Consider the following 26,681-nt stretch of genomic DNA (forward strand, 5'->3'; position numbering starts at 1 on the left):
TCCATTTAGTTTGGAATTTGACCCGCTTCTGTTGACTGTTGTATTCTTTTTACTTCTGAATTCAAAATCTCGTCTATGTCAAGAATTCGTAGGTATCCATACAATTCGTGCTGTGGCAAGTTTTAATTTTTTATTCCATCTGCAGATGTGATTCCTATATTGACTGCTATTTTTTCTTCAAACTATGAGAGTTGCATTTCTCAAGTACAAATTCCATTTAAATGTCTTCACTGAAGATTTGAAATGTATTCAGCAGTGAATCAATTTCTCTGGATAATTTTACGTCTAGCTTCATATAATTTATGTATAACATATGGGATATTTTTCCTGCTTGCTTTGATGTTTAATATCCAAAACTACTTATCTTTGGAATTAATGTCAGAGGAATCAGTGCTAGGATGGACAATAGAGGTGATAGTGATTTTCCTTTGAAAATTATTCTCTTGATACTCACAGTACCCAGATTTTCTTTATGAACTATTGAGTTTTCCATGTGGTCATGACAGCTGTTAGGAATTTTCTGTTGTTTCTCTACACTTCAAAAATTTCTAGACATTTTCTAATTCATCTATCTGTCAAATAGTCGGATGCTTTCTGGTAAGCAAACTATGCCATATATAATTTATCGAATTTTTGAATTTGAATTTTGAATTTTTTGAATATTTCAAAATCATTTTATAAATTTACAATGTCTGTTGTTACTCTGGATTTTCTGCAACCCCTTTTTTCAATGGGCAGAAGTTAGCGTCCTGATAAATATTGACTAATTGAAGTTACTAGGTATCCAGTGAGTATCGTATATGTTCTTGACAGGCAAGTTGGGCAGTAATTACTTGGAATAGCTCCTTTTTCTCTGTTTTTCAAAAACAAACTGTCTTTTCGTTTGTCATTCGCTCTTCAATTGAGCATGTGTGCAATAGGTGTTAAATTGTTGAGGCAGTCGAGCATAGCTACTGGGCAAATATTTGAGCCAAAATCTATGCAAATAACCCTTTCCTCATTCACCCTAGTTCTTCATTTTCTTTGCATGTCTTTGAATCATTTCTGTGGTTATGACCAAGTCTTCCATCTGAGTTGTTCAACTGCTTTTCAGTATCTTTATCCCGTTAGCATTATTATTATTATTATATTATTATTATCTTCTTCTTCTTCTTCTTCTGCCTATCATGGAATATAGGCCATGTGGCCTGTTCCGGTCTCATGCCATCTCTTTCTTGGTCTTCCGATTCTTCTTTTCCCACTTATTTTGTATCTGTATACTATTTTTGGTAGTCTGCTGTTGTCCATTCGATTTAAATGTTCTAGCCATTTTTGTTTATACTGTCTTATGTAGTAATTAATTGGTTTGATTTTTAGGGATTGTAAGATTTCTTCATTTGTTTTGTGGTCCCACTTGGTATATCCAGCTGTTTTTCTGAGGAACTTCATTTCTGCTGTTTGAATTCGTTTTTCATCTTTCCTTTTCATGGTCCATGTTTCGCTTCCGTATAGTAGAGTTGGTTTGACAAGACATTATATAGTCTGATTCTAGTGTGTTTTTGTACCAGGGATGGCTTAAATATACTATTTATTATGCCATTTACTTTGACAAAGTTTGATATTTTAGTGTCTGTGTCTTTTTCTTCTTCGTATGAGATCCATCCCAAGTATCTGAAAGTGTTTACTTGTTCTAGTATTTTATTATCTATCACTATTTTACTTCTTATTAGGTTTTCTCCTTTGAATGCCATTATTTTTGTTTTTTCTTTGGATATTGTCATATTATATTGCTTTGAGATATCATTTAATGACTTTAATGATCTTTGTAAGTCATCTTCTGATGTAGCTAATACTATTTGATCATCTGCAAATAGTAGTGTATCTATCTTCATTTGCGGGGTCATTTGTATACCAAATGGGTTATGCTGTTTCCAGATTATTATTATTATTATTATTATTATTATTATTATTGTTATTACATGGCAGGCCAGCAGCCAGACTACTACAAAGAGCCTGTGTAGCTCAGTAGAAGTGGCGTTTTCACTCTACAGTACTTGACCGCACGATGAAAGGCGTTCGAATCTAGTCTCCGACTACAGGAACTTTTTCTAAGCCTTTTCTCGACCGGTTCCAGAGTTAGTCGATCTCTGGAACGGGCTAGTGGGTTTTTCCTCCTAGAAACTCGGGTATTTTGGTCCCGTAAACTTAAGAAAATCGACCGTCGAACCCACACTATTTTTAGACATTAAAAATATTGTGTTAGGGTTAGAAACCACCAGATTGCGGCACTTACTAGCCGCCTTCACTGCGTGCCAAATAATTAATGATAGCCTTGGCAAGGTATCTCTGATTGGCTACCAGTGGAGATTGAACTGCCCACTCAGTCTCCAAAAGTTAGATAGGGCTAAAAAAACGGCCTCGCCTGTATTATATGGAAACAAAAAGGCGTTCGCTGATTTTTTTTTATTACATGGCTTGTCTGATTCAGTGGAGGGGGAATTTCATTTTCTGGTTCCTAAAGAATGACCTAGGGTTGATTCTAATTGCCCACTAGAGAAAGTTTTTATAAGCGTTTTTTCGACCGGTTGCCGAGTTAGTTGATTTCTAGCAGGGACAAGTGACTCCTACAATCGGGTTTTATATCCCATTATCCTAAGAACCAAAGATATGTCAGACAATAACATATTGTGTTAGGATTATGGATCATGAAATGGTGATACTCGTCAGTCTTCTCTTCATCGGATGCTGCTTATATTGATAGTCTTGGGCCAGCTATCTCTGAAGATTGAACTTACCCTGTCCCCCCAGTCTCCTAAAGGTAGATAGAAATCTGCTAAAGACAAATAGGACTAATGGCATTTCCTGCTCCTCTATATGGGAATAAAAGGCTTTAACATTATTATTAGTATTATTAGCAGACCTCCAATGCATCTAAGGGCTCATCTGGGAGTACACATTACTCTACTAAACACAACTCTCCGTTCCCTCCTTAACCCTTCAACTTACACAACTACACTGTTACCATCAACACATCGTGCCATCTATCGCCTACCACCAGTAGTATTTTTGTCTGTAAATTGTATGTAAACTTGAGCGAAATGATTATATGAGGGATGATAAACCTTAGTTTCTGGGATTAATGAAGATATTAAAAAATCAACACCGTCACAAACAAGAAAAATTACCCCCAAAACGCCAATCGCTTTTTCAGATTGTGAGAGAGTGAAGGTAATCATTGATAATTTAACTTAAGCTATTATCAAAGACGAATGCCGCATGCAGCACAGAGTGAACATCACACAAAATAAATTTTCCTTACAAACCTGCAACTACTATTACCGTCGAATTGCTGATATCTAACATTCGCACGTGTTTGTAAAACGTTAAAGAGATCTGTCTCTCTCTCTGCAGCTTGGAAAATAAGGGCAGACAAATAGACCCATCTCTGCTCTTATTTATAAATTCCGAAAAAGGTACCTGTCGAAACGGCTCCCACCCCTGACATTTTCCCTTAAATCTCTCCTCTTCCCCCCCCCCAAAAAAATTATTTCTGTCTTCAGATCCTTCTCTCACCCCACCTCCCAAGCACTCTCTACCCACCCTTAATAATAATATTATTATACATATAAAAAACACGGGTTTTTTTCAAATAATTCTCCCACATTACTTTACCCCTCACTTTCTTAACTCCCTTTCGTTTAACAGCAGATGAAGACACATCGCCAGGATAAGGAGACAAAAGACAACATCAAAAAAATGAATGTCCAAAGTTTTCCTCTGTTTTTATTCTTCATACATTAGTTTTATAACACTTCAGTAATGCCTTAAGTTTTTGGGTAAAGAGCCAATGAAAAAAAAGAGGCACTCCTAAACGAAAGTAGGTTATATTAGCCATTAAAATAATAATAATAATTATTATTATTATTATTATTACACCAAGGAGTCCTTAGACTCATCGAGAGATGCCCTAATATGATGTCAAGAACAACTATTCAACATTCACACAGTATCTATCATACTTCGCCTTGAACTCATTCACAGTCATGGCAACCACAACAGACTTTGGCAACCTATTCCACTCATTCACCACACTTCATGCAAAAAACCTAGTTAACCTTTGCTAACCACACTCTTGCTCAGTTTCCATTGATAGCCCCTAATGTTCCCACCACGAGTCCTGTTCAAAAATATCCTCTGAATTAATCTTATAGAAACCCTTCAGTAATTTGAATGTCTCAATCATATCACCCCTTTTCTGCCTATCAACTAATTTCTGCAACCCACAAATCTTCAATCTATTCTCATAAGATTCATTCCATAGACCTGCTATCATTTGGTCACTCTGGATCCTCTCCAACTACCCCCATCAAGAAGAGCCTGGTACCCGAATCTTGGCACAGTAGTCAAGATGGGGTCTTATCAAGGCTCGATACAGAGAAACAATAACTTGCTTGTCTCTGCTCGTCGAAGTTTTCTTCAGTAACCAAGTGATTTGATGGGCTGATTTAGCCACTTTTGCAATGTCCCCCCCCCTGAACTTCAACTCCCTATCCCCCAATACTCCCAAATCCCTGGCCTCGTCAATCTCCTGGAGTATGGTACTATATACTGCTACTGTTACTACTACTACTACTACTGCTACTGTTACAGTATACAGCAGTATACTGCTGCTAATCTTTTCACTCCAAAATGCATAACCTTACATTTTTCCACATTAAATTGACAGCCATTCTTTAAAGTTTTTAAGCACATTGTATTTTTTAAATCCCTGGGTGGGCTAGATTTACAAAATACAACACACATGTAACCTACCATACATAGGGGAAACAGTGCAAACCATCCCAATTAGGAAGGATGAACACATATGACACATTAAATACCTCCATTTTGCAAAAAGCTGCTTTTCTGACCATGCACTCCAAACATACCACGGAATTGATTGGAAAGGTATCAAGTCCTTACACCACACCAAAACCTGGTTCGAGTGGAAATTCAAAGAAGGATGTGAAATGCTCAAACAAAATCCAAATCTGAACAAAAATGATGGTCTAACAATTCCAAGGATGTGAAAAACCTATTTGCAACCTTTATAGGAACTAGAACAAGCCAAAGAAAAATCTCAATACAAGAAGACTTGGTGAAGTTTTTTTTTTTCCCTTAACATTCAATAGCAACTTGAATTGTACAAGTCCAGAAGAAAATGCAGTATAACAATGTGAACTGTACAGTCCAGAGGAATCTTAGTACAGGAGGACTTTAGCAGAGTTTATTGCAGTTTTTTTATTAATTATTATTATTATTATTATTTGGAGACTGAACTGCCCACTCAGTCCCCAAAAGTTAGATAGGGCTAAATGGCCTCACCTACTCCCCGTATACGGATATAAAAAGGCGTTAGCTGATTTTTTTATTTTTTATTTTATCACTAGAGGTCAGGCTAAATAAAAGATTAATTAACAGCGTAGATTTAATTATCTTATAGAGTGCAAGAGCATGTTGCTTGGTTTCCTATATACACATATCCTTCTGATGATGGCCTCATACAGGGGTCGAAACGTCAAGTGTTATTTTATTAATAATAATAAGTAAAATAATCATTTCAATGCGTGTGTTTTGTGTCCCCTAAATTTGGAAATATGAATGCTGATCACCGTGTAACCTTAAAAGAAAGAGAGAGTGTTTATTAAAATGCCGGTACTCTGGATGAACAATCATGTTGAATATCGTTGATACTGTATTTTTTTTTTATTTAAAAAAAAGTTCATATGATATTTTATTGTATATAAATGATTATTTAATTTTGAAATTTCAAAAATCAAAAGAAAAATCGGTTAATTATTTCTTTATAGGGAATAGGCGAAGCCGCTCTCCTGGCCACACCGAAATATCTCGGCAGCGGCACATGGCCATCATGGCTGCAACTGAGATTCACTGATCTGGACGTATTTAACGTACTTTCTATCATGGGGAGTTGAGTTTTCTGCTAAAAATATTTTTAAATGCACAAACCAATTAACTCTCCGCAGTGTGGCACTTTGTATACAAGTGCCTGATGTACTTGTTTGAATGGTATTGCTTACCTACATTAACACAAGATGGCGTTACGTGACACTTCCGTTGACTTTAGAGAGGACAATGCGTAAAGAAAGGGTGCTTTCATGCCTCCTTGAGCAGAAGTAAACAAAAGCTACACGTATACAAGTCTTATTGTAGTTTAAGAGTCGTCAATGGCTGTTTATAATGAGGAGTACATAAAATAAATACAATCATGGAAGAAGAGTTCCTAGATATTGACAGTAGGAACGCTTGGGTACTGGTTTATCAGGTGGGTGCTAAACCTGTCCTTGTCATATACTATACTAGCCATTTTTTTTTTTTTAATTATCGTGTGAGAGGAAATGAGAAGTGGAAATATAAGGTGTTGGAATTGATTTAACTAAACTGCATAAAAATAATTACATATATGTACATCAGATGTAAACGAAAACATATTCCGTTTTTAAATGCTTTGTTTGGGTATGGGATTTTATTTCCAGTGAACACGTTTTGATCATCCCATTCACCATGTGTTTGTCAAATCCCTTGATAAAACATATATTTTTTCATAACCATATACACAGTATGATTTCCAACAAATATTTGATCTTTCAAGTATTTAACATTAGTTTACCTGAGGTTGCGACGTTGGCAGATATCAGTTATGCGTGTGCCTGATAGTTTTGTTTGGTGTGTGATGCAAAAAAAAAAAGATGTGACGCACAAAAATAAAATAAAATAAATAATTTTCCCCCCTTTCATCCTTTTCTCCCTTTGTGCCGATCTGTACATCCCATGTACTTGCGATTTCGGATATGCTTTATGCGTGACCTGTTGACTATGACGTATTTTTAAAACAATTGCCTGTTTTATACTATTTCTGAGAGTATGTAAGAGCAGAGCAATTCTTGTTAAATAATGGAAAACGTATTGCCCATGATATATAGAGAGATATTACATCGGATGCAGGGCCGATCCGAGAGTACCTGATGCCCCTAGGCAAAGAAAATTTAGGCACCCCAATACTTTGTCTCTCTCTATATATTTTGTCATACTCACACAAGCACACGTACACCTACACATGTGGATATTTATAAAAATAATATCATTATGAACATTAAAAATTTTTATTAATCAAAACCAATACATTTGTATACATATATGTATATTTATATACAAAGATGGTTTCAGGACTGTACAATTTTGGTGATGAGGTTCGGCTGAGGGAATGTGGACTGCAGAGTTTGGTGGATAGAAGGAGAGGTGATATGATTGAGACTTTTAAACTGTTGAGAGGTGGTTACAGGGTTGACACTGGGGAGTTCTTTCGCTTGGTTGAACAGTGGAAGGAAGTGATGACAAGAGGCCATCCCTGGAAGTTACGAAAGGAAATTGTGAGCAAGAGGGTGAGGAGTGGTTTCTTTGCATGGAGGGTGGTTGAACCGTGGAATGCATTGCCTGATGGAGTGGTGAAAGCGAGAACGGTCAATGAGTTTAAGGAGTGGTATTATAGACTTTGTGTTTCTTAGGGGAGGACCTCCCATGATGAGTCTTTTGACTCCATGGAGAGCTGAATAATAATAATAATAATAATATGATTACTCCTAATATCTGTATAGCAAGAAAATTATTACATCTTAAATACAAAAATTATGAAAAATTAATCTTTCGGGCTTTTTCTTTGGCAAAGTTTTGAATTAATTCATCTATAATCTGCTCTATTAATCAGTATACTGATTTAGAATAAATTGAACTGAATTAACAAGACGATTCTGTGAGAAAATGAATGACGTAATTCCCAGTTCTCTCAGACCTCAGAGAGCTTGCAAAAACATAGCTTAATCTAAAAATCAACAGAATTAAGTCTATAGGGAATGAAGATAAGAACAGTCGGTTAGTCGCTACCACTGATTGTTAGTTTGAGGGATACCCCCGGAACTTCCCCGCTCATCTTGGGAGACATGCCATAAGGAGGAAAAATCTGCACTTGAGGTTAAGTATACAAAGAGCAGGGGAGTGGAAGAAATAGAGAAAGGCGAAAACAGTGTAGGATCATCAGCGAGCACCAGGACGCTTGACTTATTTCTTTAAATCAAGGTTTTACTAAATTTTTTTCGAAGTTTGTAATTTTTCCCCAAACTATGTAGCAAAATATGGCGCCCTGAAATCTTAGTGCCCCCTAGGCGATTGCCTAGGTTTGTCTAATGATAAAACCGGCCCTAATCGGATGCAAGGAAAAGATTATAGAGAATGAAGTTGATGATTTGCAGGTGTTTGAAATGTTAAATAAATTTCATTTTAATAAGGTAAAACCGGTGGGAGGGGTTGCTATAACTGTGTTATATGCCATTTGCAGAAATGTGAACAAATTAGCAATAATTCCTATCTTGTAAGAGAACGCAAGAGAATTGGCAGTGCCAGGTTAAGGTTGTTTATTAGCTTTCATTTCTGGTAGGATCCAAAGTGGGTGGAATGTGGGCAACATAGTTCCATTATATAAACATGTCTCTAACACAGAGATAGCAAAATACAGATGGATTGGTATCTCAGCAGTATCGGTTAAGGTATTTGAAACATTCTTCATCTGCACAATGGGTAAATAGAGTTATGGTATTCTATTGGGGAAAGTATGACTTTGTGAAGGCTTGGTTTTGTTCTTAGTAATTTACTAACTTTTTTTTTGTAATAAAATAACAGCTAAGTGGATAAAGGAAATAGCTACACTATGACACTGCTTAATTTGCATAGGTATTTGATAGAATACTGCACAGTTTTATGTGAACTGTAGCAGATGATAATGGATAGAAGCTATTAAATGGATAAGAAGAATAAGTGATGGATGGACAAAGAGAGTATATAGTGAAGTAGAATCCCATACAAGACAGGTGATCAGTGATGTGTCACAAGGCTTTGTACATATCCAGTTGGCTATTGAAACTGATAAGAAGAATGAGTGATAGATGGACAAAGAGAGTATATGGTGAAGTAGAATCTCAGAGAAGACAGATAATCAGTGGTATGTCACACTGCTTTGTACATGGCCATTGCCATTTAATTTGCATACTAATGATTGAAAACTTAGTAGGGCAATAGTTAATAAAGGTGATTTGAATCATCCTGCACGTGCTATCACCACATCCATGTCAAGTTAATGTGTGGGCGAAGGATAATGAAGTTTGCAGGTTTAATTTGGCATAGTGTAAGGTTAGAAATGAATTCATTATAGAAATGAATAATATAGTGCTAAGGATCACTTGGATGTTGAAGAATACACAGTATGTGTGTGTAGAATGAAGTAGAAATATGGAAGTTAGTAACTCTCTCTTTTTAAGCCTTTGATATGGCCACATCTGATTGCAATATGCAAATTTGGTCACCTGGACTTCTTGAGTTGTAGAAATGTTTGAGAGAATTTAGAGATGAGTGAAAGAAATGGAAACTGGTCTTTATAGCTCCCAGTTAAGTTTAGTTGATTGGAAGAAATGAGGGGATATGATAGAAACATATGTTACCAAAGAGATTTTATATGATTAATGCATTAAAAAAAAATTGTGGTGAGTGACAGTAAGGAAGAAAACAAGGTCTTACAACTTCCAGGACCATTCATGGAAGTTATAAGAGTGTAGTTAACAAGGGCAAAGACTAGGTGATTTACTTGGTGAGTGGAGATTGATGTAGGTGGTTGGTCATGCATGCTTTATCAGTGGATGAGTTCAATTAGAGATATGATATTGTGTAAATAACAGTTAATGTGGGCCTCTTGTGATATTCTTATATAATACAGTAATCACAATTACCAGATCTTGAAGTAAACAAACCCTTGAAGGAATTGGTGTACCAGAATTCACCCTAACCGTACACTTAATGATCTGGTCAGCAAATTGATTTTTAATGTATCTTGATAATTAAGGACTTCTCATAATAACGATTCTTTAATGAGCATCTTACAAGTGAAAATACTTGAGTGTCATTCATTATTCATAATAATGCTTAATGATATAAACAACACTAAGAGGGGGGAAAATGCATTTATTAAACTAATATTTTGCTGGTTTTTCTATCCAGCATCATCAGAGGACAATGATAATTGCAACAGGCACACAACATTAAACTAAGTAATTGTAGAAACAATTTAAGTTGTAACTGACACCTAATGGCCTTGCATGGTGCTGTCTGTGGGTTGGATAACTACAAAGTTAATTTAGAGAAGTCCAGCTATTAGGGCTTAAAATGATAGTCTTCCAGATCTTTGGTAAATTACTTGTTGAGGTTTGGAGAGTGCTTCATAGCTGATGCTGATTCTATGAATAGCCTCTCAGACTGTAATAACTTCTGCATAAAGATGCTTTCTTCCCATCTGATCCTATGTGAAGGAGTATCTAGGGCAGGGGTTCCCAACCCTATGCCCGTGGGCACCATGGCACCCGTCGACCAATTTGTGTGCCTGCCGCTGTTCAACCGTGTGCTGTATAGTTTGAAATAATCACGCAACAATTCATGACATGCTATATGACGCATGCGTTAATGACACATGATGAGTATTAAACGCATACAATGTAAAGTAGATGCTCATTCGAAGTTGTTCATTCCAGTTTAAGAACTGGAATATCATCATATTCTCCTAATTATGAAGCACTGGCCAATGAAATGCAATGCCAAAGATCACACTAACTTACATATATATATTTAAATTTTCATATAATGTAAACTTTTAAGTAATAAAACATTTGATTATAATGTAAACTTTGTATGTATTCATTTAACAAAAGAATTCAAAAAATTTGCTTGAAAAAAATAGATGGTGCCCGTTGCCCTATCGGTATTTTAGAATGTGCTCTAGAAAACAAAAAGGTTGGGAATCCCTGATCTAGAGCCTGGTCCTGCCAGTCTTGACTTGCTGTACAGGTGATCTTGGATGTAATTCTTCAAGGCAGATGTTAACTGATATACCAATCTGCCCAAAGTAGGCTAAACTGCAGGCACGAGGAACTTTATACACTCCAGGATGTTCAGGTGGATGTAGTTTATCTTTAGGAGAATGTTGAATGAAAGTAGTATGGAGATTATATTTGCTGAGAGCTTTGGCTACTTTTTCTGATGTACTCTAACATATGGGAGAATGGTTTTTACTGTGATACGGTGTGTTTAATTTACAAATCTGACCCCCCCCCCCTCCTTTATCCAGTAGTAGTGTGGACAGCCTCACCAACAATCTCGCTAAACATTTATTGAAATCACTTTCCTCCATTACAGGCATCCCCTCCTTCATTTATTAAAAAACTCTTTGCACTTTAAACCATTAATAATAATAAAAAAAAATCAAACTCTAACAGATTCTGGCTTCATGGTCAGTTTTTATATCACTCACTTTTCACTAATGTATCTTTGACAGAGACCTTTAATCTTATTAAGCCACTTTTTCACTCTGAGATAATTGAATTATTCAGATTCACCATATATGCAGGTTATTTTGTATAGAAAGAAAAATATACAAACAGCTAGATGGGACTGCTGTAGATTCCCCCCCCCCCCCATTCCAGCAAACTTCTGTATGGAGCATTTTGAAAACCAACACTCATCGCAGCCACACTAAAAATCAACAGCTTGGCTATGTTGATGTTGTTTGCTGTTTGGCCTCATGGTCCAGACACAATAGATACATTTTTGGTGCATCTTAGCAGCCAGCATCCTAAAATAAACTTCACCATGGAAAAATAAAGTTATAATAGTCTCACCTTTTTAGATACACTAGTGACACAACTTCCCAATGGCTTATTATCCTTTTCCATCTAAAGAAAACAGTACACCACTACCTTTCCCAACAGCATGGCATCATCAAAACACCTACTCACAGAGCCAGAGCTATTTGTTCAAATGACAGAGCCCTTGAAACTGAGCTCAGAGACCTTCACAGCACCCTTGCCAATGGCTACAGCCCATATAAAATAGATAAAATATTATATGCATCCCTTCCCCAATCCTTCCTACACCCAACACACAGGATCATAGCAAAACCATTCACATCCCATATATTAAGGGTACATCAGAAAAGATAACCAAAGCTCTCTGGAAATATGATCTCCACACATATATATATGATCAGAATATATATGATCATATATATTCTCCTAAAGATTGACTAAATCCTCTTGAACATCCTGGATTGTTTACCATTCCTTCTCCTTGCAGTTCAGCCTAATTTGGACAGACTGGTATATCAGTTGACATCCACTTTGAACAATTACATCCAAGATCACCTATATGGTAAGTTGGAAATGGCAGACCATGTTCTAGATACTCCTTCACATAGGATCAGATGGGGAAAAAACATCTTTACATAGAAGACATTACAGATCTGGGAGGCTATTCTTAGAATCAGCATCAGCTATGAAGCACTCGCCCAACCTCAACAATTATGGTTGCATTAATTTCCCAAAGATCTGGGTGACTATCATATCTAAATTAAACTCTTTCTTTTAAGGTTACAAGGTGATCAGCATTCATATTTATGAATTTAACGACACAAAACACGTGTTGAAATGATTATTTTACTAATTATTAATAAAATAACACTTGATGTTTCGACCCCTATATTGAGGTCATCATCAGGATACATGTGTATAGGGAACCAAGCTACATGCTCTTGCACTCTATAAAGGTAAATTAAATCTACACAATGTTAATTAATCTGTTTCTTAGCCTGACCTTTAGTGATAATTAAATAAGATAAAATAAAATAAAAATAAAATATTTTTTTAAAAAATAATTAATAAATAAAATAAATAAATAAAAAAAACTACAATAAACTCTGCTAAAGTCCTCATGTACTAAGATTTTTCTGGATTTGTACAGTTCAGATTGTTATACTAAGATTTTAATTTCAATAAAATAATCATTTCAACACTTGTGTTTTGTGTCCCTAAATTCATAAATATGAATATCTAAATTAAAAGTTATCCAATCCATGTAGGGCACCATTTAAAGACATTAGGTGTCAGTTGCAATTTAAATCATTTCTACAATTACGTAGTTTAGGTGTCTGTACCTGTCACAGTTATCATTATGCTCTGATGATGCTGGATAGAAAACTAGCAAAATATTAGTGAGTTTGATGGATGTATTTTTTCCCTTTTAGTGTTGCTTATACTGTTAAGCATTATTATAAACATTGCTGTTCATGCTTTAAGCTGATCATAATTGAAGAAAATGACGAGACTTTTATTCAGTTCCAAATGATTTGATTGATTAATGATGCCAAGCCAAAAACTGCAGTTTGGAATACTATAACAGAGATAATTATATAGAGAGTAAAACCATTACCTGTTTTATGAGTAATGTCATCAGAAAAAAACACATCGCCTTACAGATCACTGCCAGATTTTTCTGAAAGATGAGCAATGCATGCAATATAATATTCTTTAACATACTTCGTATGTTGGTTCATACTTTCTTGCTTATCCTATTATTGCCTGCATGGACTTAACCAGTCTCATATGGAGATGACAAGGTTTATCCTCCTGGAAGCTTGGGTTTTTCATCTCACAAAACAGGCACAACTACCAGAAGAACACATGCAATTTATTGACTTCATAGCTTTAGTTGTTCAGCCATAAATCCAAAAAACAAGCCTTCATGGACTTCTCTATTTTTTTTAATTAATTTTTTTTTTTTTATATAAATTAAGTGAATATTAAATCCAACATCATTTCAAAGCCGAATACAGAAACTATAAAAGTTTTGTGTGAAAATTGACCAGCGAGCTTGCAGGAATACACTCACCGCCATACTACAAGTTGCCCTATCTGAACCTTATGAGACACGAACACTCAAAGCGCCCATATAATCGCCTCCTATTGGTCCATTTTGATAAGGTTTCACTGGTCAGACAGCTGTTTCAAGCTCAATGCATCGGAGATGTGTATTTTCCGTAAGCGACCTCTCACTGTCTCGAGTGTTCGTGTCTCCTATAAGGTTTGGCTAGGACAACTCGTAGTATGGTGGTGAGTGTATTCCTGCAAGCTCTCTGGTAAATTTTCGCACGAAACTTTTCTAGTTTCTGTATTCGGCTTTGAAATAATGTTGGATTTAATATCCACTTAATTTATATAATTTTGCATCGCTGAAGTGAAGCCTTTTGGCTCTTTGTTTTAGTAATTTTTTTTTTAATGAACAGCATCCAAAGCTGTTCATTAAAAATGAAATGGTTCAGCAGAATTGAAACCATTAATTTTCCTATTTTTTTTTATGTCCACATTGTAGAACAGTCTACACTCTTGCCACCCTCTTAGGAAGTTCATCCATGTTCCAGCTGCTTATTCACATTTCAATATCAAACACAGATAAAAATTTTCTTTTTTTTTTATTGTTCACCCCTTTTCTCTGTTCTCTGAAATGACAACCCCCCCTTTTGTAAATATTTCCTAAAACATGCAGTTTTACGAAATACACACTCCCACATACCCCTCTGAAATTTGTTCAACCTATTAAATCTGAGCACAATAATCTGGATGTTTGATGATTGTTTTATACATTGGAGCTAACATCTTTTCTCTGCTACTTATCAACCTTCCAGTATTGGAGCATTGCAGTATGCTCCTGAACTTCACATTTCTGTCTTTCATTATCCTCACAATCCCATGCTCTTCCAGGAGAATTTAATGAGTTGAATATCCTTTGATCTCAGATTTCAAAACCATACACTAAACCAGGGTTTCTGAAACTGTTCTGTGGAAGGTGAATAGGTGTTCCGTGAGAAGCTCTGGAATTTGTCATTTTAGTTTTATAAGCATTTTTCATGAATAAATATTTTATAGTAGAAATATTCTGAGGAGAATAATATTCCTGAATATGTCGAAAAGCTCAGACCCAGAACGCTAATAACATCTTTGTATCGTTAATTTTCACATGTCGAAACCTTTCAACATTTGGGAAAGGGAATACTGCTGTTTATGACCGGTCATAAACAGCGGTATTTGCAGGCTATCGGTCATAAACTACATGACCGGTAGCCTGCAAGCAGATTATAACAATGGTGGCATATCCTCTGTTCTCAAAACTGAAGGAAATGACATCTGTGTAGCAAATGTCAGTGACCAAGCGGCATATTTTTAAACATGGAAATATTCATGAATTATCATTAATTTTCACACATCGAAATCTTTCAACAATCGGGAAAGAGAATTCCGTTGTTTATGACCGATCCTTAAAATTGCTTTCAAGCCGAGTATAACAATGGGCGGCGAGTTCTCAAAACTGAATGAAATAACATCTGTGTTGCAAATGTCAGTGACCAATCAGCAAGGAAGTATAATGAAAATTTTTCCACTGAAATTGAAGATCAAGGTAGTCTTGTATCTAGTTCTCAGATCTAGTAATACTGAATACTTTCTTCTCAAGTTCGTATTGCAGTGTGCAAGTGCTTGTTTTGAAACCGGAGTGCCGTGATTTTTTAAAAGTAATAGGAATACAGATTTAAATTCTAATATAAATAAGAGACAAGGCACTTTGTTTAATTTTGGTATTAAGAAATCTCTTATTGAAGGTGTTTGTGACGGAACAGATAGTGAGTCATCCATCTCAAGCCTACAAAGATCTCCAGGATGTACAAAAGAAGTGGAAAACTACCAGCACACAGGAGAAAAGTCTGCATTCACTCGTAAGTACTTATAATAATATTATAAATATATTTGGTAATCAGAATAGGATATGTCAATGAAAATCAGCACAAATTAATTTAATGATGGTTTATTGCTGCTTTAATTAAATAAATTAAATTAATTAAAACATCAATTAAATTAAACTTTAATTGATGTTTAGTTAATTAATAAATAATTATCAATTATTAATTAATAATAAAAATCTGCTAAATTACCAATTAATTATTAATTAATACATTACAAAATAACCAAGGTGTTTCATGAAAATTCCAGGATTTGTGAAGTGTTCCATCGTAGAAAAAGTTTGAGAAACCCTGCACTAAACTAACATCTATTATTATTATTATTATTATTATATATATATATAGAAAAAATAACACGCACCAGACTACAGAACTATTTACAGAAGTACAACATCATCTCACAAAACCAATACGGCTTTCAGAAAACAAAAAGCACCATTACTTTATTAGAAGACATCACCGACACAATAAACAAAGCTCTCGACAAAAACAAGTACACCGTCCTTATACTGCTGGACCTAACCAAAGCATTTGACACACTTGAACATGACATACTACTCACCAAACTATACTCAATAGGTATAAGAGGAACACTGCATACATGGTTCAAGAACTATCTCTCAAACAGAACACAAGTAACAAAAATAGGTACATGTCACAGTCGGAGTATACAAGTAAAACACGCTGTACCTCAAGGTGCCATATTATCACCCACTCTATTCAACATATACATTAACGATGTTCATAACATATCCATAAGAAGTCAAATATTTCAATACGCAGATGACACTGCGCTACTAGCAATCCACACAGACATTAACACAGCTCTCTGCAAATCACAACATACTTCCACCAAAACGCAATTCTAATCAACCACACCAAAACACAGATGTTGATAATACAGAACCCAAGAATCATACGCCCCGCATCACTATCGATACATTGTCACACATACCGCTGCATTAACAACAAAAATACCTGCCAATGTTCCGAAATCAAACCTGTAACACACGCAAAATACCTCGGTCTATTATCCCACCTTAAATGGACAAAACATATAGAATACCTACACACCAAACTCCGGATCATCGCAGCAAAACTCTTCCAAGTTAAAGACATTATTCCACCCAACATAAAAAAACTCCTATATCATGGTATCTGCGAATCCCTACTCAGATACGGAATAACAGTCTATACAAATACATCAAACAGCCACCTAACAAAATTAGAAGCACTACACAAGAAAATCGTGTCAACAGTGATCTGGACATCTTACACACAACAACCAATATCCGACAAGCACATGGCGATACACAGAATTCTGAGCATTAAAAACCTGAAACACTACATGACATTAACAATGAATTACTTCAACATCATCTATCGAAACAACAGAGACACATATCGTATAACACGACCTACAACAACTCTCTACATCCCCACACCCTTCAACAACTCATACGGTTCTTTTGTGAGATCACATCAGATACCCATGCAACTCAACAACCTACCAAGAAAGTTAAAACACGTAGATAACTACAGAACATTAAAAAACGAACTCTGGAAAATATACCAACAAAGTTAAGAAACCATTAACACTAATATACACATCACAAATCACTAGCATCCAATGCCTACATCCCATACATAAACAGTAGCAACAACACAAATAGTGAAGGCTAAATCCCACTCTCTTCATAAAAGCTAACCCAAGCTTCGAAGTAGATGGGATTAACTTGCCTCACTCATCTACAAGTAGTCATAAGCAAATGCAGAAATTTGTATGTATAATCATTCTTTCTCAAACTTAAAAGAAATAAAATAAAATAAAAATAAGATAAAAAAATTATACAAAAAATTCTGTATAATCTTCATTGTTAATATTAGAAGAACATGTGTTGTAAATACATAATATAAGGGCAAAAAAGTATTACTAAAAATTTTAATTAAAATCCAATGTAGGAATTGCAGCACTTAGTACTGAACTCTGTAAAATTATAAGATGCAATGTCACACAAAATGTTTATTGTATGTATAAATATTTTAGCAATCAATCAATCAATAGCAATTATTATTATTCCGGCAACTCCAAGGAGTCGACAGACTCATCGAGGGAGGCCCTAACATCATGTCAAGAACAACTATTCGACATTCACACAGTATCTATCATACCTCGCCTTGAACTCATTCACGGTCATAGCACCCACAACAGACTCTGGTAGCTTATTCCAAGTAAAACACCTAGCTCTAATACCCTTGCTAACCACATTCTCGCCCAGCTTCCATGTATGGCCCCTAGTCCTCCCACCACCAGACCTATTCTCAAAAATATCTTCTGGATTAATCTTATAGAAACCCTACAGTAATTTGAATGTCTCAGTCATATCATCCCTTTTCTGCCTATCGACCAATTTTGCAACCCACAAATCTTCAACCTGTTCTCATAAGGTTCATTCCTGCTATCATCTTTCACTTGTCTCTGGATCCTCTCTACCTCCTCCCCATCAAGAAGAAACCCTGGTGCCCATATTTGGGCACAGTAGTCTAGATGTGGTCTTATCAAGGCTCGATACAGAGGAACAATAACTTGTTTGTCTCTGCTTGTTAAAGTATTTTTCAGAAGCCAAGTGATTTGATGGGCTGATTTAGCCACTTTTGCAATGTGCCCCCCCTAAACTTCAATTCCCTATCCACCAACACTCCCAAATCCCTGGCCTCATCAATCTCCTGGAGTATGGTTCCACCAGTGTGATATACTGCTGCTAATCTTTTCACCCCAAAATGCATAACCTTACACTTTGCCACATTAAATTGACATCCATTTTCCCTAGTCCAGTCCTCCAAACTATCCAAATCATCCTGCAAAATTTTGACATCCTGTGCACTCACAATTGCTCTACCCAACTTTGCATCATCAGCAAACAAGTAAACACTTCCGCTCAGATCCTTTCCTATATCATTGATGAACAAATTGAAAAGTAGTGGTCCAAGAACAGAGCCGTGCGGCACACCACTAGTCACAAGCTGTCTTTTGGACTCAACTCCTGAATAAACCACTCTCTGGTATCTCTCCATCAACCACCCTCCTATCCATCTCATCAACCCTATATCCATCCCCCATCTGCTCCAGTTTACTGATTAGAGTTCCATGTGATATCCTGTCAAACTTATATACAGCTTACCTCTCCAGCTTATTCAGATCCTCCTAAATAGCCACATCAAAACTATTACTAATAATCCCCTCTAGCTTCATTTGCAAGCAATTGAATATCCATCTGCAGTCCAGTTGAAGTATCATTGACATAGAGATTAAATATTAATGGTCCCAGATGTGAAAACCACACTAACCTAGTTTCACCCCAATATGGTTCTGTATGGCACTTTGATGTCTGTCAGATAGCCAATTTTCATTCCAATCCACTAGACATGAACTCGTATGTTGAGTTCACTTATCTAAACTCATATGTTGCAGCATTGTGTGGCACTTGTTGCTTTAACATATCCAGAAAAAATTTCAGTATGTGTTTGTTCCTATCAGCCACTCTTTTTATAATAAAGCGTAATCAAATCACTTGAATCCTTAGGAAATCCATGCTAACAATCATAAATATTACTCCCATTTATTTTATGTTAGGTGATCTACACAGAAAAGGTTGCAATACCTATAGCATCAGCAGTGACATATTAGTTGTTTTTTTTTAAAGCATTCCCTCTTCCCCCCTCCCCTCCCCTCCTGAATAATTCTAAATAAACACTTCAATCTTTAAAATGAATTATAATCCTTCCCTCTTAACAAAAACATCCTACGTAATTTTGTTATAGTTCTGATTTAAATGTTTGCCTGTTACATCCTAAAAATTATAGTGAACTTCCCATTTAATTTTTGTTTAATGAATATAGTCTAAATCATTACATTAATTCAATTATGTTTAAGATTGTAGTAACACTTACTGTTATTGACATCATTAATATCTTAAAGTATAGATTATTAATGATAATGTTGAGAGGTTTGACTTTTGTTCACACAAATATCTGAAGGGCTTTTAACACTGAGACTCTAGACAGAAATCTTTATATGATCAAACCTGCAAAAGGATGTAAACTTGTCTGATTAGTATCTGGGTGGATTAATAAGGGTTGGATAATTTAGAAATTCTGCTTGAGAGAGGGAGAGACTAAACATGGAACTCTTTCAAGCCACTTCAGGCCTTTAGTAAGCAGTTATTCACTGTGGCGAGTTTGAAACCAACTTCAAGCTTCAGGTGGGATTCAAAATCACAACTGTGAATTTAAATCTAAATGCTGATGTGCTATAGTCTTTGCTATAGCACATCAGCATTTAGATTTAGATAGCACTCTGACATGAATTATGGCTATAGCCATAATTCATGTCAGAGTGCTATTTCATTGGATATCTTAGGAAACAACATGGCAAAAACTCTTAAATATTTTGTACTAGCATATAAGGTTGGTTTGCACAAGTTAATAAGAATACATATTATTATTATTAATAATAATAATACTAATATTATAATAATATAATAATAATATAATATAATATAATAATATAATTATACTAATAATAATAATATTAAGGGTCAAAGCTGTATAACTGAGAGGAGACCTCCACATAGCCTTTAAAGGAATGCGGAGAACCGACCAGGGCTTCTGACCTAATGTCCAATCCTCACCTTCTCGTGGTGCACCCTGTTGGGTATCTACTTTGATACTGAACGAACGAGGATGGGCTGGCAATTTGGGATTTAGCCGACCAAATTGTATTCTTATTGGTTAAACCAAAATAAAAAATGATGGTACAACATGACAAAATTTCATGCCGGCTGGGGCGTCGCCCGGTTAAACAAGGCCCCCGTTGTTTTCGCCAGGGAACCAGGGTGAACAGCGAAAAGTCAGCTACTGGAACAAATCTGAAAACAAACCCCAACTCAACATCACCAGAGTTAAAGATCGGTACTATCAACGTAAGAAGCCTGAATGGCAAAGAAATGGAGCTAGCTGAGGAATTAGATAAGTACCAGATCGACATAATAGGGGTGACTGAAACAAAAAAGACCAAAACTGGTGAGATCTTTCTGAGCAATAAATACAAAATGTTATATTCAGGCAATGACAATCAAGGAAAAGAAGGAGTAGCCATAGTATTCAACACAAAATACGAGGCTAATCTTCTTGAATGGCAGTCAGTCTCAAGTAGAGTAATGTGGGCAAATATGAGAATGGGGAACTGGACAATGAGACTTATTTGTGCCTATGGTCCCACAGAAGGTTCTACTAAGGTAGAAGTGGAGGAATTTTTTGAGGCTTTAGAAAAAGCAACTGACACAATGAAAAAGGAAAAGTTGGTCCTTGTTGGGGATCTAAATAGTAGAGTAGGAAATGATTGTGAGACATACAAAAATATTTTGGGAAAATTTGGAGAAAAGAGCAAAGCTAATAATAATGGCAAATATCTGTTGGATTTCTGCTCAGGACATGGACTGGTTATTACTAACACCATGTTCCAACATAAAAATGTGCACAAATTCACATGGAGAGAAGAGGCTAGGAATAAGAAAAGTCTCATTGACTATGTTATTGTTGATAGTGATGTTTTCTCCCTGGTGCAGGACACCAGAGTGTACAGAGGATTTGAAATTGGAAGTGATCACTATTTAGTCTTGAGCAGGATAAAATTGAATTTCATATTGAAAAGAATAACATGTAAGAAAGTTTTAAAGCGAATAGTTGATCAGCTCTCAGATGTGAACTGTAGACTAAAATACAGAAATATTATTGAAAAGAAAATGAAAGAGTTTGAGAACAGGAATCAAACCTTGGAGATTCAGTGGCAAACTCTGAAGGAAACATTGATTGATTCTGCCAGAGAGGCATGTGGTGAGGTTGTGTGCAAGGATAAAAAAATTAGAACTCCCTGGTGGACACAGGAAGTCAAAGAGGCAGTGAAGGAAAAGAAGAAAGCATATCAAAAGTTCCTGGCAAATAAGTCAGCTTTTACTCTTACAGAATACAGAGACAAATGTAAGAAAGCTAAACAGTGTGTAAAACTAGCTAAACAAAAGTCATGGGAGGACTTTGGCAAGAATATAGAAAATAAATATCTAGAAGGTGGCAAAATATTCTGGAGGTTGTTGAAGAAGCTTAGGAATGGAGGAAAGAGTGCTGTAAAAGGAATTAGAGATGATAAAGGTGAAATGAAAACAGGAGAAAAAGATATCCTTGAAGTATGGAGTAATTACTTTGAAAAACTGCTAAATGAAACAAGCAGTGTTGACAGCACAGTGGTAAAAAACACTGACCAGGCATGCAGTCAGGAATACATATCCATACTTGAAGTAGAAAAAGCCATCAAAGGCTTGAAATGTGGAATGGCAGCAGGAGTAGATGATATTCGACCAGAAATGCTGAAGTATGGTGGTATAAGAGTCTTACAGTGGCTGCACTGCATAGTTCAGAAAGCCTGGACAGAGGGACGAATTCCCGATGATTGGAGTAGAGCTCTCATAGTACCCATATATAAAAAGGGAAATAAAACTGAATGTGAGAATTACAGAGGTATTTCCCTACTGAGTGTTCCTGGCAAGATCTATGCAAGTATACTTGAGAAACGGTTGAGAAAAATTGTGGAAGAAAAGCTTGGTGAAGAACAAGCTGGATTCAGGCCAAATAGAGGCTGTCAGGATCAGATCTTCACTTTACGACAAATAGTCGAGAAAGCATGGGAATATAACAAAGATCTGTATTTAAGTTTTGTCGATTTGGAAAAGGCATATGACAAGGTGCCAAGAGAGAAGCTATTCAATACGCTGCAGTTATATGGTGTCAATGGGGCATTATATCAAGCAATACTTAGTCTTTATTTGAGTTGCAAGTCAGCAGTTAGAATTGAAGGAAGTACAGGAAGATGGTTTAATGTTAAATCTGGTGTGAGACAAGGATGTACATTATCCCCTCTGTTATTCATTATCTATATGGATCACATTATGAAGGAATGTGGTATTCAACCTGATATCAAAATTGGAGATGTTAATGTCAGCTCTTTGCTTTATGCGGATGATGTTATACTTCTAAATAAATCCGCTACAAGTCTGCAAGATTCTCTGACTAAATTGAATAGCTGTTGTAATAGATATGGTATGAAGGTCAGCAATAAAAAGACAAAGACAATGAAAATAGGCAGAATCATTGAAAATGTCAACTGTGTTGTGAATGGAGAACCTGTGGAACAAGTAAAACATTTCAGCTACTTAGGCACAATTTTTACTGAAGATGGTAAACTAAATATAGAAATAGACAACAGAATCAGCAAAGCTGGTATCGTGGGAAGTCAATTGAATAAATTCATATGGAATAAGAAAGAAATTAGTCGGAACACTAAATTAGCTGTATACAAGACTGTGTTCAAACCAATTTTAACTTATGGATCTGAGAGCTGGGTCAGAAGTAAAACACTTGACCAAAGACTAGAGACCGCAGATATGAGAGTCCTGAGAAAGATTAGAGGCGTGAACAGATGGCATCAATGGCAATATCATATTAAAAATGAGGATATTAGGAAAGAACTTGACATTGTCAGCATCCAGGAATGCGTTAGCAGAGCTAATCTCAGATGGTATGGTCACTTAAATAGAATGGGAGAGGAAAGATTAGCAAAACAAGTGTTCTCTGCCAGGTTGGCAGGAAAACGACCCAGAGGAAGACCAAGATATAGGTGGATTGATATGATACAAAGTGCCTTAGACGATAGAAATATAAGATCTGATAATGTTGGAGTCTTGACAAGTAACAGACTGATTTGGAGGAAAATTGTAGATAGGAAGTTAGTAATGATGTAATTTTTTTCATGTAGTACTGTCATATCCTGTACACCCCTTGAGGGTACATGACAGGAATTTGATGATGATGATGATGATGATGATTATTATTATTAAGATGCCTCCATGATTTCCAGGAATCACCAAGAGGCTGCTATATTTTGCATAAAACTGCACAATCTGTCTGTTAATTGTCTATATTCCCTGGTGAATTTGTCTTTTTTTTTTTTCTTTTTTTCTTTTTTTTTTTGAGGAGGGAGAGAGAAAAACCTAACCTTTTGAGGCAAAAAATACTGTTGCTTCCATATCAGATTGATAATTCATATTCCATGCATCTTATTTCTGTAACTAGTTTATTATTACTTTCCATGTTAAAAAAATTAGAGAATAAGTTTCTCTTAATCATGTAACCAGCCTTGACATCTACAATAGATGTGAAGTGCGTTTCAGATTTGCAGTACCATTGATATTACATTTAAATATCATGGACACAGCATATGAGGAGTGATGTATATCATCCATGTGGATGTTGATGTGGTTAATACTGCATTTAATTTGATTAATAGTCTTAATTATCATATTCTATATGGTGTGATTTCAGTTTTTCTATATCATGTTAGTATTCTGTGTAGCCATCTAGTAATTGAAAAATTCAACTTTCATAAATGTTTTCATGAAAAATTCAGTCAATTCTTTCCAAGAAGAAACAAAACAACAACAAAAAAAATTCTCAGATCAGCTTTTTTTAGTATTATCTCCTTTTGTGATCAGTGACAGTTCATCCTTAATGCATGGACAATTTTGCAATAGACAATTTTTTTTCTTTTCGATAAAGAAAAATACTCCATGAAAATTAAATTAAAATATTAAACTCTTATTTATATATAATGACAGCTGGGATGCTTAAGGATCAAAGCTATATAACTGAGAGGAGACCTCCACATAGCCTTTAAAGGAATGCAGAGAACTGACCAGGGCTTCTGACTTAATGTCCAATCCTCACCTTCTCATGGTGCACCCTGTTAGATATCTACCTGGATACTGAACGAACGAGGATGGGCTGGCAATTTGGGATTTAGCCGACCAAATTGTATTCTTATCATCTTAAACCAGAATATAAAATGATCTACAACATGACAGAATTTCATGCTGGCTGGGACGTTAAACAAGCCCCCCCCCCCATTGTTTTCACCGGGGAACTAGGGCAAACAGCAAAAAGTCAGCTACTGGAACAAATCCTGAAGCACATCCCAATTCAACATCACCAGAGTTCAAGATCAGTACTATCAACATAAGAAGCCTGAATGGCAAAGAAATAAAGCTGGCTGAGGAATTTGGATAAGTGTCAGATCGACATAACAGGAAAATAACACGAGTTTTATTAAGTAAAGATATGATTATGCTTATTTATTATTATTATTATTATTATTATTATTATTATTATTATGAGCTGAATCTTTTATTAATGGCTTCTGAAAGCAGGTTTACGACAAACTGAAGTTGCACTGTATGGAGTACTAGATAGGATGATGACATTCAAGAAAGCTAATTTTATGTTCTTTCCTTTTTTCCATGGTGGGTGAAGTTGATATGAGGGTTTAGGTTGTTAATCTTGATTAGAAAGGAAAGCTGAGCTGCTTCAGATTGTTCTAAGGTGGCATCTTTAAAGCATCTTCAGATTGCTGTTGAAAGAGAAAAAAAATCTCTTGTTGCTGTTCTTTTGAATTGGTAATATGCACTACTGATGATCTATTAGTTTCAGATCAAAATATTTGCATTAATAAGGCAGTATTATTAAATTTCTCATTCTGTGTGTGTGTATGTTTCCAGAGATCTCATCATCTTAGGACCTTTCATATGTTGATCATGTGTGTGTGTGTGTGTGTGTGTGAGTGAGTGAGAAAGAGAGAGAGAGAGAGAGCATGTAGACTTTGCTGGTCCATTAGTATGTAACTAAGAGTTTATAAGGCAGAACACTGGAATAAGATAACATTTATTTTAATTGCACAGGATTTCTTCAGGTTTAAACATACAAACTAGTATGTTTACACAAAATAGTAAACACTAACAGAGGTAACAACTATTATGTAGTTATAGAAGAGCCTGATTATTTTAAAATATTTCTAATTGTATGCTGCATTGTTCAGTAATGTTGTGCGTGTTTACACATTCACATGCATGTGTTTGGCTAATGATTGGCTAGAATGTATTCAGACAAGTTGATACGTGGGTTAATATTTAGATGCTTACACTCCCAGATTTTTCTCTCTGTTGTACCATAGATGGTGTAATAGTTCCATAGATGGTGTAATAATCCCATAATACTTGATGTTTCAATTTGTGAGAGGACTTGTGGGTCAGCTGAAGAGAGCACATGTGATGACAAAGCCTGAGGCTTCACTCCTATAGTATTTAATATCTCTGATGTGTTCATTTTATATATATAGATGGTGCTTTTTTTAGGATGATATGCAATGATATTCTATACCAGCACCTTTATTAACAGTAACATATGTGGTACATTTAGAAATTTGTAGTATTTAGTAATTTTTCATACATTTACTTAATATACAAATAAGCCTAGTTTTTTTTTTTCTCACTACATCTGTTAAGATATTTACTATATAAGACTTTATATTTATTATATGAAATTTTTATATTTTCTATATAAAATTTTTATTAAAAATTCATTCTACACATTTCACTTATCTTTTATATACTTGTACCATACATTTATGCTTAATAAATGTATTCTACAATATATTTATATATAATGTATATAACAAACACTTATGTGAGTTATATACTTTTGCTGTTCTTATTCCAAAAGCATTACCACTCTATTAAGTAAAATATTAGTAAATAATTTTTAGTTTTCTTTTCATATCCAGTTAATTTTAAACATTCTTGCATACAAAGAATGAGCACTACCAGCATGGCTGTTTTACAAAAAAGCACTGTGTATGTGTGTAAATTTAATAGAGAAACTGTGAAACTTACATATTTACTTGAAAACACATTTTAAGAACATTCATTATTATAGTGTGGCAGCAATTACCTGAGATGGTTGTCATTTTTCATCCGTTGACCTTGAACATTAAATTTCATTTTGTTGGAAATGCATCCTAAATTAAAGGCTGCATTTCCAACAAAAG

General features: G+C 35.3%; 1 protein-coding gene across 2 annotated transcripts in view; it reads left to right on the plus strand.

Annotated features, from left to right (window-relative positions):
- The first annotated feature begins 6,060 nt into the window (after window positions 1-6,060).
- Ptp61F (Protein tyrosine phosphatase 61F) overlaps window positions 6,061-26,681 on the plus strand; it is a 184,544-nt gene continuing 163,923 nt past the window's right edge. For both annotated transcript variants that reach the window (XM_090397453.1, XM_090397452.1), the window contains exon 1: window positions 6,061-6,304. In XM_090397453.1, coding sequence (XP_090253579.1) covers window positions 6,248-6,304 — 57 coding nt within the window. In that variant the 5' untranslated portion in view covers window positions 6,061-6,247. The remainder of the gene's footprint in view (window positions 6,305-26,681) is intronic.

The sequence above is a fragment of the Typopeltis vanoorti genome, chromosome 9, assembly GCF_054136105.1.
Source record: "Typopeltis vanoorti isolate ZY-2024b chromosome 9, IOZ_Tvanoo_1.0, whole genome shotgun sequence".
NCBI lineage: Eukaryota > Metazoa > Arthropoda > Arachnida > Uropygi > Thelyphonidae > Typopeltis > Typopeltis vanoorti.